The sequence below is a fragment of the Rhynchophorus ferrugineus genome, unplaced genomic scaffold (genome assembly GCF_030347505.1).
Source record: "Rhynchophorus ferrugineus isolate W39M unplaced genomic scaffold, kcgeb_rfMv2 rfM7, whole genome shotgun sequence".
Lineage (NCBI taxonomy): Eukaryota > Metazoa > Arthropoda > Insecta > Coleoptera > Curculionidae > Rhynchophorus > Rhynchophorus ferrugineus.
Genome location: NW_027472586.1, coordinates 31,480,877 through 31,497,333, shown reverse-complemented (window position 1 = coordinate 31,497,333; position 16,457 = coordinate 31,480,877). Strand labels below are relative to the sequence as shown.

At 34.6% G+C, this 16,457-nt stretch overlaps 2 protein-coding genes across 4 annotated transcripts in view; one reads left to right on the top strand and one right to left on the bottom strand.

The window, feature by feature from the left end:
• Positions 1-4,988, top strand: part of LOC143199578 (uncharacterized) — a 189,767-nt gene extending 184,779 nt beyond the window's left edge. For all 3 annotated transcript variants that reach the window (XM_076409498.1, XM_076409501.1, XM_076409500.1), the window contains one exon: positions 215-4,988. In XM_076409498.1, the coding sequence (XP_076265613.1) occupies positions 215-4,569 (4,355 nt within the window). In that variant the 3' untranslated portion in view covers positions 4,570-4,988. The remainder of the gene's footprint in view (positions 1-214) is intronic.
• A 2,826-nt stretch (positions 4,989-7,814) lies between these two features.
• Positions 7,815-16,457, bottom strand: part of LOC143199579 (uncharacterized) — a 34,755-nt gene continuing 26,112 nt past the window's right edge. Inside the window, exon 4 of the mRNA XM_076409502.1 lies at positions 7,815-9,531. Within this exon, the coding sequence (XP_076265617.1) occupies positions 8,111-9,531 (1,421 nt within the window). The 3' untranslated portion in view covers positions 7,815-8,110. The remainder of the gene's footprint in view (positions 9,532-16,457) is intronic.

Here is a 16,457-nt window from a genome sequence, read left to right as displayed (position 1 = left end):
TACACGAATCTTTTGAGGGTTAGGTCAGGCCGAGGACTTTTTAATTGACCTATAATACTATTATATCATTAACCTATTATATCAAAATATTCTTAGTACAAGCGTTTTTAACATGAATATACGATCAGAATACATGGAATCAAATGATATATTCACCAAATCTTGTTTAACATAATGTTTTGATTTAATTTCTGATTTTTTTTTCATTTTTTAGAATCAATTGATCCTGCTCAAGAGACTGAACCGCCGTCACTAATAATCAAGTCAACCACTCAACCATCGACCACCACAACGACCAGTAAGAAACCGACCAAGTTCATGAACACACCGTATTTCAGCACGAGGATACCTTCATCGACACCTCGTCCTACGAACAAGCCTCACGTCATCTCCACTCACCATTTCCCGGTGAATCCGGACATCCGTTTCAACCCCGAAGAGATCAACATCAGTTTGAATCCGAACGCGCCGCCCGATATCAGGACAAAGCATTTCTTGCAGCAAAGTTATAGTGATAGTGGGAAGATATCGACGGGCGGACACGACAGTGAAGTGACCGTGAAGCCTTCGGGTAGTTCGTCGACCTCTCCGAAAAGTGTTTATTCGGTCGATATCGGTGCTGACGATGACTTTTTTCAAAGTTCCAACATTGAAACGACCCGAAAACCTCAACAACAATTCCTAATTCAGACCAACAGCTTTCGACATAGTCAAAGTTTTCCACCAAACGAAGACTTCAGCAAGTCCCAACAGTTTCAGTCGTCGACTCCCAAATTTCTAGAAACTCCGAAACCACCCACTGTTCATCAGCATCACCATTACACACACCATTCTCGCACTGATAAACCGCCACAGAGAGTACAGATCCCCATACCATTACTGCCAACATTACCTCCATTAACCTTCAGCTCTCCAGCTCCCTTCACTCTACAGAAACATATAGGAAATAAGAGGTTCACCAAGGAACACCAGAACCCACCGAGAATTATTATCAGTGCCAGTGCAAGCGTCAGCGATGCCACAGGAAGGAGGTTGAATTACTCTTTAGGTACAATCGATGCTGCTCAAATTCTAGAATCACCACCGTCATCTTATGACGAGTACAAGGAAAGTGACGTAGTGCTGGACCCATTTTACCACGACGTACCCAAAGTTAAGCAAAAACGACGAAGAAGGAGCGTCGAAGATCAGAAGGTTAACCCCTTCGAAATCATCAAAAACGAAAAAGAAGCAGTTGAAGTTTTAAAGTTCCTAGTTACTTGGTACCAAAGTCATCAAGCCACAGCTACAATGCCTTCCGTAACCATTCCAGTGGCGTCGGATTTGATACACAAGATTAACACAGAGTTTGCTCCCAAACATTTTGATGGAGCTTTACTAAGTGGAAGTAGTGAAATTATCTCTAGCAGTACTAAGCAGCCCATCACCACCGAATCACTGAAAGCTGATGTCAACAAATTGTTAACCAAGAACAGTAGATTCAGCAAAATAGGCGGATACAAAAATATCGGTAAACGCTTACCGAAAAACAGATCCAGACAGCCCCTGAAAGTTGTGTCAAAGAAAGAAACCACCACTGAAACAGACAAACAAGAGGATATAAATGAAAAAGAAACTATTACATTTAAACAAATTAGTAATGGTAACAAGCAACCCATCACGAGAATTCCTAAAGAATCCGATTTTAATCCATACGACTACGTTGATGATAATTATGAAGGATCAATTTATAAAGAAAATCCCAATAGCGACAAACTAGTCAAAGAAGAGTCTGATCCCATAACAGATCAAACTATAACTTATTCAATGACAGATAAAAGTATAATTGATTTACATTCTATATCACAGTTTTACAAATATTTCGACTTTGACAGAGAAACTACCACGAAAGCTGAAGTAGATCAAAGTACTACTGAATCGAGTAGTGAGAAAATGAATAACGGCGATGACGCGAATAATGATGAAAAAGATGAGGACGATAATGATAAAAATGCTGATAAACATGATGTTGATGAAAGTGACAAAGATGATGTAAAAGATGATGACAAAAATGACAATAAAGATGGTAACGCATACGACGATGAAGATTATAAGAAAGAGGCTAACAGAAATGATGATGCCGTTGATGAAAAAGATAATAAATATATTGTCAAAAATGACAAGGATGTTGAAAACACTGATGATAGATATCACGACAATAACGATGATGATGATGATGCGGACAACGATAATGAAAAAGAAGATGATATTCCAGAGAAAACTGAACCAACTTCTACAACAACCGTCTCAACTACAACAGCGGACCGCAAGTTTGCTAGAAGACAAGGTAGATTTAAATCACGATATGATTTTAACGCCAAAGAAAATCAGAATAAACTTCTTCGTACCAGGAGCAGTACCGAATCAGCCATATTAAATACCAAATTAGCGATTCGCAATCGCGGACGTATAGGTAATCGCTTCAGATTTCCAGAACCGGCGAGTACATCGTCTACAATTCCATCAACAACCACGGCTCATAGTGATTTCATAGAAGCAAATACGGAAACCACATTGGATGCAACATTAACAACTACATACCAACCAGTTAAGACAGAGATTACTACATTACCGATGACCAGTATCTCACCATTTCAGGAAATAAATCAAGATGAGAAAACTGAAACAATGCAAACAGTTTTGGAGGCCCTGTCAACATCTACAGAATCCGCATCAACCGATAACAATATGAATGAATTTGATGAAACCTATGATAAATCCACAAGTTTCGTTACCAGTACCGAGTCATTCAGTTATGTTAAAAATCCGACTACAACAGAAGGAAGAAATTTAGTATACGACTTGTTAAGCTATTTTACTGAAGCTAGCGTTCCTTCGAAAAGTCATCCTACAGAATCACATTTTAATTCATATAATCCTACTACAGAAAATGAGCATACTTACACAACAGATGAAATTACTCAGAAAACCACATTAGACGACAGTGAAGTGAATTTATCTTCTCATGTTCCAGAACTACCAACACTACGTGATATATATAAAAATCCTACTCCGGAAGATGAATTCCCACGTCATCGCGAAACAAGTCCACTGTTAGAGGACGACCATGATGCAAAGAAAATTAATTTATTGCAAAAACTACATGAAATAGAACAAAACTTAAATGATGATTACACCACCGACCTTTCACCGACTGATACAACAGCAACCACGCCGTATCAAAGTTATGAGGTTCCTGCAAGTTATGGAACCACTGAAGCAGTGGCTACAAAACCAACAGTCCTTGAAGATATCAATATAAGTATTTTAAAAAGTTTGACTGAATCATACGATACTAGCACGGATATTCCCACTGCCCCTACAGTACCACACGATGTAAAGACTCATAAAAATGATGATGGTTTACCAGTTACGTCAGAGGTGTCGCGAAAAAGCAAGCTGGATCATTCGTTGTGGGCGACAACCGAGAAAACCGTCGGAGACTCAAACCCAGAACAGTTTAATAAAGACGACGTGACTCATGAGTATACGCTAACGCCCACAGAAACAACAACAGAAAGTTATGTGGAAATTCAAAAATCTATCACTTTACCAGTTTCAGTGCTGGGATCCACTTTTGATTTTGCGCACGACATCAACAACGCCCAGTACCATCAGGATTATCCCACACTCCCAACGGAGTCTACGACCACTGTTGGTACAACGAATACTTTCATGACTACAGAGAAACTGCAGGAATTCATTGAGGTCGTTGAAATAACAACCAAGAGCATAGTTGCTAAAGAGGATCACGCCAAATATGCTTCAACTGCAACTGAAGCTGTTCCTACTACGTTATCAACCAGTGAGTACGCGAGTGTTGATGTGGAGGAAACGACAGCCAATCATGATGATCTTCATGAAGTTAATCATAACGCCACTGAAATACTGTTCGTGAAAAAAACGGATTTTGGAAAACCCCGACCAGAAACAACTACCGTTCTGCCTACAACCATCGAAATTGACATGCCAGCTAAAGTCAACTCTAGTCATTTACTTCAAGTGATGCTTGAAGGTTCTACACCCAATACCCAAGAGGTTTCAATATCAACAACAGCAAGAACGCCATTATATAGTCGAAGGACAAGACCGTCGAGAAAAAAACCGAACAATCCGAGAAGCTATCTTGGAAGACACAGATTCAGTACCGAAATTTCGACCCCGAATCCATTATTACATCAAGACCAATTAACGCCTTTAAGTAAAGTAGAAAGAACCACTGACGCCCCTCTTCATAGAAGCGCCACCCCTACCAGATCTGAATTGAAGAAATTCTCCTTCCGAACCACACCATTATCGAAGAAAACTTTCAACCCTACCAAAGTGAACAAAAACTACGTTTTTAATTGTTTCGGTAAGGAAATGAATAAATTTTACGCTGACCCTAGAGACTGTAGACTGTTCCATTATTGTACGAAAGGTTACAGTAAGAATCAACTGTTAGATTTGAAGTATGTGTGCGATAGGAAAACTTATTTTGATGAGGACAAACTAATTTGTACAAAATCGAAGCCCGAACGGTGTGTTTAATCAGAGACTAACTAAAATTGTGTGAAAAATCAATGAAATGAAAAATATTTATCCGTAAATTGCCTTTAAATATTAGCAAATATATTTATGAAATGTGAAATATTTGGTTATGATTATGAACGTATATATAAATGTTGTGAGTTACCTTAATTACTACGTTAGAAAACTAAACATAGACATTTCAATTTTTTTTGTTAAAATATTTATTGAAATCAGTGCTTATGTTTGGTTTTTTATGATATATCTAAGCTGCAGACGACTGCAATCGACTTTGTATAGTAATATTATTTCATTTGTAAAAAACGCTTTTTGTATTTTTTCTACAATTTAGCATAAGGATATTGTAATATTTTCTATTATTCTGATATTGTAAATTTATTATAACATAGCTATATATTAATATATTTGATACAATTGTGTGTTGTATGTTGTCTCTTCCCTGTTTATTCATCATCTTTCAAACAAAGTTACAATACCTTTTAGAAAAATCTATGAAATACTAACATGAGATCGAACATACCAACAACAACAACTAGAGGTCTGAATCATTTAACTATAGTAATATCAATAAAAAATAATTTTATACATTATAATATACAGTAAGACATCAATTGGACCAAACTTTTTTTTAATATTACTCTTAGTAGTTCCACAATCTGTCCAGAGGGCAATAAGTATTTGTTATGTTTATATTATATACACATAGCATTTAGAAAACCATTTCATTAAGTAATCTCCCGTACAAAATACTATTTTAATTAATTAGTCTTATTTTAAAGCTTATTCTAAAGTATATATATGTCCAATAATGAGATGGGATAGTGTTAGACGTTTTAGTCTACGCACTTTACTGTCACTTCTTATATTTAGCTGATTAGCAAGTATATTGGGATGCACTGACACTCTTTCGGAGAACTTCTCACAAACACGTTGAATTACACTCCTAATTGGTCCTAGAGGAATATCATAGTGTATCACTTCATTTGAAACATAGTACGGAGCATCGACAATGGCACGCAACGTTCCCGATAATTGGATACCATATGACCAAATGGGCTTGAATAGAAATTTACACAATAATATCTTGTTATCTAATGATAACTTGGATTTGCACCAGTTGAGCCAGTACATTTGGTAGAGTTTAAAGTTGTTTCTGTTTGGCGAGTATGTGTTTCTTCCAAGTTAGGCGTCGGTCTAGGTGCATACCAAGATATATATCACCCTCTGCTTACGAGAGCTGACAATTATTGGTATATACTGGTGGATATGTTCTTCTGCGCAGCGTAAATGTTATATGACTGGATATTGTGTGTGTGCCATACTTTATCAAAGGCTTGAGATATGCCTAGGAACGCAGCATGCAATATCTTTTGGCGTTTGAGTCCATATTTATTTTGTTAACAAGTCTATGCAGTTGTTCAATGAATGTTAGTAATTTTACCCCTTTCTCCAATAGTTCCTGTAAAAATTGTCCGCTTATCAGATTATAAACCAGGTGCTTTTTTTACAATTAATCTCTCCAATTATTATTTATTAAGCTTCTTTGACTGTCAATTTTTTTGTGTGGTAAATCCATTTAAATGGCGAATTTAGGAAGCTTGTAATTATATTTTTGTCATTTTGAGATGGATCAGACGGGACCCTTCCCTTTAAACCCTTTTAAGGGCACGTTTTATATACTCTGCGAAGATGTCGGCCTTTGGTTTATTGCTTCTAGCCCAATTATTTGTATCTATTTTAATAGGAGAGTTATGCTGCCGAGGCATTATTTGTTTAATTATACTAAAATTAATAAATATAATATATTAAAAATATTATATTTACTATTAGTAACAATTTTTTTGAAATATTGAAACTATTAACTACAATATTACTACTATTAATAGAAGTTCGTTATGATCTTAATAATCATGGTCTATATATTACTAGAACTATGATACGAACATAATAAAATAAAAATAAATATAAAAGAAAATTTAACAAAATTTACTTAACCATAATGACCTTAATGACGTATGTAGGTAGAAAAAATAATTAGTTAGTCTAATCTAAATAAAATCAAATAGATAACTTTAACATTATTAGATAGTGTAGAAATCTAATGACTGAAATTTTAGGAGTCTGTAATAGAGGGCGCCACATGATACAAATACAGGTATAACTGTAAATATATTTTAATATGTAAATTTTCTAATCCTTTGAGTATTGGCACACAGAAGAGTAAAATTTAATATGGTATTTACATATAATAAGCACCACAAAATGGGACATTTATTAATTATTATGGGCTTTATAATAATCATTATTACAGTTTCCTTCACCATTTTCTTGAAAGAATTATTTTTATAAGTCCGTAGGGACGTCTGAACTATAGTGTTCATATTTGTTTTGTTAATGCCATCAAAGTTCGCTTATATTAACTATAGAAGTCATAAAAATAATTCTAAAATGTATTGACTCTAAAATATATAAGTTTTAATATGAAATATTGTTATCATTGGCTTCTTAGAACAGAGAGATATTCTGTAAGAACTTCAAAGCATCTTTATAGGAGACATATTGCTTTAGATATAGTCTATCTATTAACACAGCCAATGTAGCCCGTCAATACTTATAATTTTGGTGGGGCAATATTGCCACACCAAAATTGGGGTTTTGGTTTACATACCTCTAATTATTATCACTAGCATTTTAAATTCCGTTCAGACTGTTTTTAACTAGACTTTAACTAATGAGAATGAAAAATCTGCGAGTTTAAAACGAATTTTACATTTTTAAAAATTGTATTTGTAAATATTCAACGTCATCTATGACTTGTATTGGATGTTTTATTGAAAAGACTATAGTTATGCACTATCAAGTAATTTAGTAATTTATCAAGTATTTAATAAAGAATGCTTGCTGGGAAGATATTTTCGTCGAATGACTTGGTGATTGCCGAGACTGAAGCCTATTTATTTTATTTATTAAAGAAAAATCGTACTACAAAAATGGTATTAAAAAGTTGGAGGGTCGCTATAAACAGTGTATCACCCTTGAAGGCAATTATGTTGTATAAAAAAAGTAATTTTGCCGAAAAAATGTGTTTTACTATGGTAGACCGTGGAGTTTCCAATTGACCTGTTATTTCCAGATTCGAACAGGATCTTATATACAATTTCATCCTATTACCTATATTGCCACGCGGAAACTTTGATGTGCTTATGTTCGGAAATAATTCACTCGATAAATTGAAACTGATATGCTAATTTTTATATACTTATTTATTTTCAAATATTATGTACAAATACTTCACAATATTACTAGCCTATATTTTATTTCTTTTTAGACACTTAATATACTTGAAATTTAAAATACTGGTCATGCAAATTTTAATCCAACTGATACTGAGACCAAAATGATTCCTACTACGCTAATCCTATTTAAATTAGTTTTGCTATCACTATCTCAGTATCCAGCGACTTCATACATATAATAACATCTTTAATTAACAACAGACGTAACAATACTATCATAAATAACTTAAAGCAATGCCATATATTTAATTTTTCTGCTTCTTAATATCCAAATCTAATTGATAATCTGGTTCTGAGGCTAGACTATCGTAATACGCATAATCGTAGTTGGCTTCCTTTCCTTTCTTTTTTTCCGGTTTTATACTGGCTTCTTGTGGTTTCCGTTCAGTGGATTTCTGTGTAGCCTGGGTGTTCCTCGTTGAAGAAAACGGCGTCGATTTAGAATAATTTTCGGTTTGTCTTGAAGGATTTGATGTGGTACTTGATGGAACGCTGGATGATTGTTGTGTGGTGCTCTGTTGTTGTTTTTGGGTTTTGGCATATTCATTTCGACTACTTGCGATATTCTGGCTATGTGCTGTCTTCAAGAACTCGTCATCACCGCTGTTATAGTCGTACTTAGAGTTGTACGACCCGTCATCGTATTGTGTTTCGTCAAACCTGCTGGACCTGCCCACTGGAGTTGTTGAGGGAATTTTCGGTACTGTTGGTGTGTATTGTGTGAAAGCAGTGGACTTTTGAGTGGTGCTTTGACTGGATACTTGATTCACGGTGCTTGGATTCAATCCGTTGGTTTTTTGGGTCAACTGGGTAAAAGCTTGTTGCGTTCTGGGAGCTAAGGTACTGGAGAAAGTGTTGGTGTTTTGATTAAACTGTTGTGTGGACGGTGACTGATTATTAGCAGGGAAACTAAATGGTTTGGCGCTTGGAGAGAAGGTGGAAGGTTTGGGAGAGTCAAATTGTCGTGGACTCGATTCCTTGCTAAAACCTCCGTCTACTGGTGTAGTCGGTTTCGAATAGATTGGATTGTTCGATGGATAGTTCTCTGTTTGTTTTGTGTTTTTTTGAACATCGAAGTTCGTGTTGAAGTTAGTTGGGAGAGCTGATGATTTAGGTCTCGGATAATTCTCCGTAGAACTGGTATAATATTGACCGTTGTTCGCTCTATTTGATGTACTGGGATTGGGTCTGAATGGCGCGGGCGTACTGAAAGTATAAGCAGGGGTTGGTGGGTTTGTGTTTTGACTAGAAATATTGTTCCTCTGTCTGCCGCGTCCTCTGACGTTATTATTCACCGGCGCGACAGTCTGCTGCGCAGGCGTGGTATTCTGTTGCACCGGTCTCCTTTGCTGTTTCCTCACAGTTTTCCTTCCCTGATAATCATTGTTTTGATTCACGTTCACGTTATCGTCGTAATCATCGTCGTTCTCCTTTCCGTTGTTCCTGTTGTTGAAGAAATTCGAACTGCTCGAGCTCTTGAAGATATCCCTTTCCTGGTTGACGTTGACTTGATTTCTTCTTGGCGCCGGTCTGCGGAAATCGTTCTTCTGTTGGTTGACGACCTGGACTTGAGGGTCTCTGTTGATCCTGATGTCGCCGGTTTCAGCTCTTTGTAGCGAGAAGGTCTCTTCGTCCTCGCCATATCTCACCGCTTTTGATTCAAAACCTGCAACAAAACATAAACACATTTTAGTCCATCAATTGATGTGAGGTTTTAGCGTAATCCCGACATATAAAACTATCGATACTATGACTAATATATACGAACAATACCAGACAATGGTTTTGCGAAAGGCTGTTGAACTTTAAGAGTAAAAGAAAAAAATTGACCTATTCACCGTCGACATTTCTTTTTGTTGCTGGAGAAGCGAAGCAGTGATTACAAAATATAGCAATCAACTTTTTTTTCTGCATCAATAAATTGTATATAGTAATAAAATAGTAACAATTTTCTCTAAACATTTATTCACAACTAAGTATACAGTCTTGAAACCATCCATAGACGTGAATCGATTGGGAAAAAATAATTTTTATATTAATTTAATTTTAATTATTAACACTTGGTGCTACTAGAAATAAATCCATATGTATTTGATTTAGCCATAGCCCTCAAAAGATGCGTGTATAAATTTGGAATCGGCAGGCCCCAAGACGAACGACATCCCGCTACAACTTCAATGGCAGCTGATCCCGTAAAACTCCTGGGGATTCATTGTGTAATCGCGGGTGCACTCCGGAACCTGCACCACATAGAGATACGTTCCACGACAGCTCCACTAGGAGGGAACTGATGTAGCGACCGCTACAACCATTTAGGCCATCACGCATTCACCTATATCAAAGTTAAAGGTTGGCAAAACTGCTGGATTGGTACCATTCGGTTCCCGGCTATAAAAGACCACCACGACAACGTCTCGATCTCTTTTCTTTTCTCCACCCCCTTGTAACAGTACCACTTCCACAGCGCCACCGTATTTCCTTTACCTAATTCAATATCCTGTCAATACTCCCATCGACCACATATATCAATCAATATCGAAATACAGTTCTCGTGTGAATTCCTTCCACAAAATAGTAGTGAGTGTTCGGACAAACAATCGCATCGACAGCCACACATTCCGATTGATTGACCAGACGAACATTCCTACAAAAATATTGATCAATTATTTTTTACCTAACTGTCCTACAGTTTTGTCGCGTCATTCGAGCGGCATTATTTTAATGGAACCTCTAAGCTGTCTCTTTGTTTTACATAAAATACCTTTAATAGTATTGTCTAAAAGCTAAAAAATATTTCTATTAGGATTTGTAATGAAAATTGTGTAGTGTGCTAAAGTTTTGTCGTAGAGTATTTTGATAACATGTACAAATATTGAGTTTATTCATTAACAAAATAAGTGATTAAATATTAATCCAAATTTATTCAGTTGCAAAAAAAGACAGAAACAACGGCGAAGATGCACTAGAATTGGTGTTGTCATTATCAGTATTAAGATCATTATGAGATACTCTGTTTGGACAATTCGATTACAACTTTTGCAAGAGCAATATCGCAATGTTAACCTGAATAACTCGAGATTGCTCGCTGATCCACCAACGGCGTTACGAAACGAGCATTTTAATTCCTGCAATTGATTTCGTTCCGTGCGTATTGGTGAACGTAAGAATTTTAGTTTAACATATATATACTTCAAGTTGTTTTATTAAGCACTTTGTTGATACGAGATGCAGTGTGAAGATGTAAATAGAAAATAGTACGGCGATAATTTGCGGATACTTTCTAAATTTAAGAACAAAGTTTATCATATATTTATAACTAGATTGTTCATTAAGTTCTTAGAAATTTATAGCTATAACAAATTCAGCACTGTAGTTCTAACATTCCTCTAACTTATGGATCGCATCATTTTATGATTTTTTTTTCATTCAAATATTAGCCAGAAGTCAGGAGAAGCTAAATCTGGACAATAAAATGGACGTTGAAACAATTAGTGCTTTAATTCATTGTTTTTAGCATTATCAGCATTATGATAATAAAAAAATTGTTTTTCTTCTCTATACTGAAATTATTTTTAATACTTACATTATATTGTCTCAAGACGTTTAATACGACGAGTTTTATATTTTGTCAGTTTCAAGATCGAATGACATTCCCTTTGCAACCCAAATAAGCTGACTAGCAGTTTTTTCATCCATTTCTGAACACGAATTCGTATTAGACCCAAATATTCAGTTTCATCACACTTTCGATTACAATATGTATTAATTAAACATTTTTTAAATTTTATACGAGTACAACTTTTTCTATATGCACCAGACCATTTTCAGATTCAGTCAGCCAAACCGTGGTGCATCGATCTAAACAAGTGGCAATCAGAAGGCGCTATGTCTGGTGAATCCGCTGGGTGCATCAAAATTTCCCACTCGAGCTGCAACTAAGTATCCTTCACAAATTTTTCAGGGTGTTGCTGAACATTGGGATGCAAGAGCAACAGTAAATTCATACAAATGAAAGAAGAAAAGTAATGAATGTACTTATTTGCTCAATAATACTAAATGGAAAAATATTAGAATATATTATAGAAAAAAAAAATTCTAAAATCTCAAACGTAAAATATATTTGACGATAACAGAAGAATCAAGATTCACTGAACATCAACTATTCTTAATCGAAAACCATATAATATAACAACAAGAAAAACTCGTCATGTTTTTCTTGTTGTTCTAGTTTGGTTAGAACTAGAATGCACTAGAATTGATTACTTAATTTGTCAAATAACATAGGTTAGGCAGTGGACCTCGGGGTCTGAAGCGTTCCTTATTTCACTGTTTCTTTATTCCTATTTTTCCTCATACGAGCTGCACCTTTATTTAGCCTACACATTGTAATACTTAATAAAACAATTGCGTAATTTATTGAGTAAATATCTAACACTAAAAAGAGAAAAATAAAATATTTTTACAAGAAAATTACGATTATTATGTGGGGATATATAAAGAAGAAAATAAAAGAACTGGAATTAAAATATACGAAAATGTATTGGCTAATTGGAAGAAAATCACAATTATCAGTACATAATAAATTGCTATTATATAAGCAAATATTGAAACCTTTATGGACATACAGAGTTCAATTATGGGGATGTTCTCAGAGAGAAACATTAATAAAATACAAATTTTTCAGAACAAAGTCCTGAGAGGTATTGTGGGTGGTGCACCCAAATACTATAGGACTGATTATCTACATCGAGACCCTCAGATACCCACAGTCCGTCAAGAAATCAAGAGAATTGCAAGGAGGCATGAGGAAAGACTCCCTTCTCATACTAATATTGAAATATTGCAACTTTTGGATAACACCAGAACAGGACACAGACTCAAAAGAATCAAACCATCTGATCTTGTGTAGTGTTGTATAGTGAGGTGCATAAAGTTAGCATAAAGACAAATTGTAGGTTAGACGGAAACGACTAGTAACAATATATTAATTAAATAATAAAAAAAAGATTATTATGTACATATTTTATTAGCAAACGTTTTTTTTTGTAAAGTATTGTTTTGGTTTCGTTTCGTTTTGTTTGTTTAAAATTTTTAGTGAGTTCTTTATTTATTTTTTGAAGCCGGTTCAATTTTATTTTTTAAAATAATTTATTACTAAATGTTTATTTATACGCACTATACAGTGTTTTATACAGATTTAACTTTGAACGTAACTATTTTACGTAAGATATTTTATGATTCTACATACTAAGTTTGTCTTTCCTATTTTTTTCAATTATTAATTGTTTAGTAAAACCACGTAACATACCAGAAATGTCGCTATAATAGAAATAACAATGTGGGAAATAATTATGCCCAGCATCTTGAATTCCTTTTGCGTGGCCCACTAAACTACAATAGACCGGAAAAACTTACAATACATTTAAATAGCTGACATGGCGTATGGTATCTTACGTCCATCATAACGCTTGATAATTTGAAAGCCACAATCTAGTAAATATTATTAAATACATTCGTTCAAGCTATTTGCATTATTTAGACCAACATTTAATTTTCAGTTCATATTATTCTAAATAATATTTACAATCTGAGTGAATAAGAATTTATGAATAATTTATAAGTCCCTCAAATCAATAATGTATTATTATATCTATAATCCATAAATGAATTTATAAAAATTTTTTCATGCATATGTAGTCGCAAATTATAATTAAACATACTTATTAATAGGTTGGTTTAGTGGCGAATTCGTTTATTTAGTTTAATATTAAATCTAATAATTCATTACTCCTTAAACTTCAGCTGTTTTTTAATTCTCTTATATGACATTGAATTTTAAATTAATATTATTGTAATTGTTTTATATTCATGGGATAATAAATGAATAATAATGAATAATACATAGTCTGTCAGAGATCGATTTTTTTTATACTAAACTAAATATATTTTTTTAACCGCTATTAAAAAACTATCAAGGATTCAGGTATATAAAATTTAACAAACATAATTAAATTAATCATGCATGTCTTGTGGTGCTATATATCAGTAATGTAGCTAAAATTGCTATTAAAGGTAGCCAGCGATAAAGTCGAAATAATGGAGAATAATATTCAATATGTAAATGATTGAACCTTTATAACGCATGGTTTGGAAAGTCCCGAGCGTAACAAAGAAAACGCGGTTTTTGTTATCCGAAATTCGCTTTATTCATCAACCTAATGTCCATCAAAAGTCACATAATCATTCCAGCATCAATCTAACATTTCAATATCACTTTTGTAAAACGATTTTCTATTGCCTCAAAATAGGCCTGTCACCAGTTGCCGTCCACTCAGATGACGATCGTTTTGATTCCGGAGGAAAGTGATAGATCCATGTTTCATCCATTGTTACATATTGATGCAAAAATTCCACTTTGTTACTTTTAAACATGACCAAACACTGCTCAGAATCATCAACACGTTCTTGTTCTTGGTCAACAGCAAGCAAATGAGTCACCTACTTTGAACACAGCTTCCTCATGGTCAACTACCCATGCAATATTGATTTCTTTTGATATCTTTACGATGTTAGTTAACTCACGCAGCTTCACTTTTCGATCATTCAAAACGATGCTGTAGAATATTTTGATGTTTTCTGGTGTTGCCACCTTATTTGAACGTCCACTGTGTTCTGCGTCTCTACGACAACATTTGAAGTCAGCAAACCAACGTTTTATTGTTGTATCTGATGGAGCGGAGTCCTTATAACACTTTTCAAGCCATTGCTTCGCTTGAACCGTATTTTCCTCATCAAGAAGCAGTGTAAAATTAAAACACGAATTTTTTTTTGATCCATTGTTTTGAAAATATCAAAAGTAAAGTCACTCTTGGCATAATAACTCACAAATTTATCAGTAGAATATCATCAAATTTTAACAGCTTTCTTTTGAAGGTTAGTAACTGAAAAAGTGGCGAAAGCAAAAACACTAGTGCGACCAACCTTATGTTGAAGCCTTACTGGCGGACTTTACTTTACATTATGTAGTAGTTTCATCGAAGTGTCAACAAGAAAAGTTTCCAATGCGTTGAAAATGTCTGAATTTGAACTGAGTAAATCATAAACTCCGGAAGTTTTAATTTTTTACTAAAACTTGAAGACAAAAGCGACTGAGGAGCATCGAAAACTTCGAACATTGAAGCTAATGGCAACTGAGCTCCATCCATTTCAACATGAGAATAAAGGTTTCGACGTTTTAAATGTGATAATTTTGATATCTAAGACAAAGAGCATTCTGGATAGATAAAACACTTGAAGACGAGGATTTGAAGCCATTACTAGATGTTCATCCATGTAAAGCGCAGAAGAATATTTTCAATTTTTGGGAATAACACAAAAAACAATTTTCAATTGGTTGAAGAACATGGAAATGATCTAGAAGCTTAAATATTCTGTGCCTTATGAATTCAAGCCAAGAAGCATTGAAAGGCGTTTGGTCACGTGCAAAACGCTGCTTCAGCGACAAAATTGGAAAATCATATTGTTACTGGTGATTCGCTACGGTAATCCAAAGCTAAGAAAATTATGTGGACCACCTGGTCATGCCTCAACATCAACGGCGAAGTCGAAGGTCCATGGCTCCAAGCTAATGCTCTATATTTGATGGGATCAGTTTGTTGTTATATATTATGAGCTGCTAAAACTTAATGAAATCATCGATAGGAATCGCTATCGACAGCAGTTGATGCGTTTGAGCCATACCAGCAAATACACAACAATGTTTTTCATCAGCATGACAACGGTCGACCAGATGTTGCAAAACCATTAAAAATATACTTGGATATATTAAATTAGGAAGTACTACTCGTATTCTCCAGACATTGCTCCCTCTGATGACTACTTATTGCGACATATGAAGTGTGACCTATTTGAAAAGCTCTTCACTTCTTATGAAGATACCAAACAAGGGTCTATTCGTGGATATCCTCAAAATATACACCCTTCTCTCGAGCTGGAAACAGTAACTTGCCTGAAAGATGGGATAAATCACCGGCTATTGATGGACAATACTTTGAAACTAACATATAGGCCTTATATATCAAAGAAAACATTAAGAATTTACGTAATGATACATCTTGAAATTTAAAAATTCTCTCTAAAGGAATCTCTAAATTGAAATAAAAGACATTGTACAGATTTTTGACAATAAAGCTTCAAATTATACCTTTAACACTAACTTATAGGCCTAGCACATAACATAGTAACACGTCGCTATGTATCGAGACCTAGAAATCTCTACAATTAAATTAAAAGTTGGGAAACAGGAGTACTTTTAAGAAAACAAAGCCTCTTCAGCTACCAGACCAAACCCTGGGATCTTGTGTGTGAAAAGTATGCAAAAGAAGAGAACTGGACTACAAGAATAATTATTAGAAGTATATTGAAGGCAAATCAAGAAAACCAGTCAACTCGGTAGTATTACACAAAATAGTGAATGCAATCTTTGAATTAAATTTATTTTCGTTGGTTGGTAACGTCCAAATTAATCAAATAACTCACTATAATAACTAAAAATAAGTGAAAACATTATAAATAATTCATGAGACTTAGCCG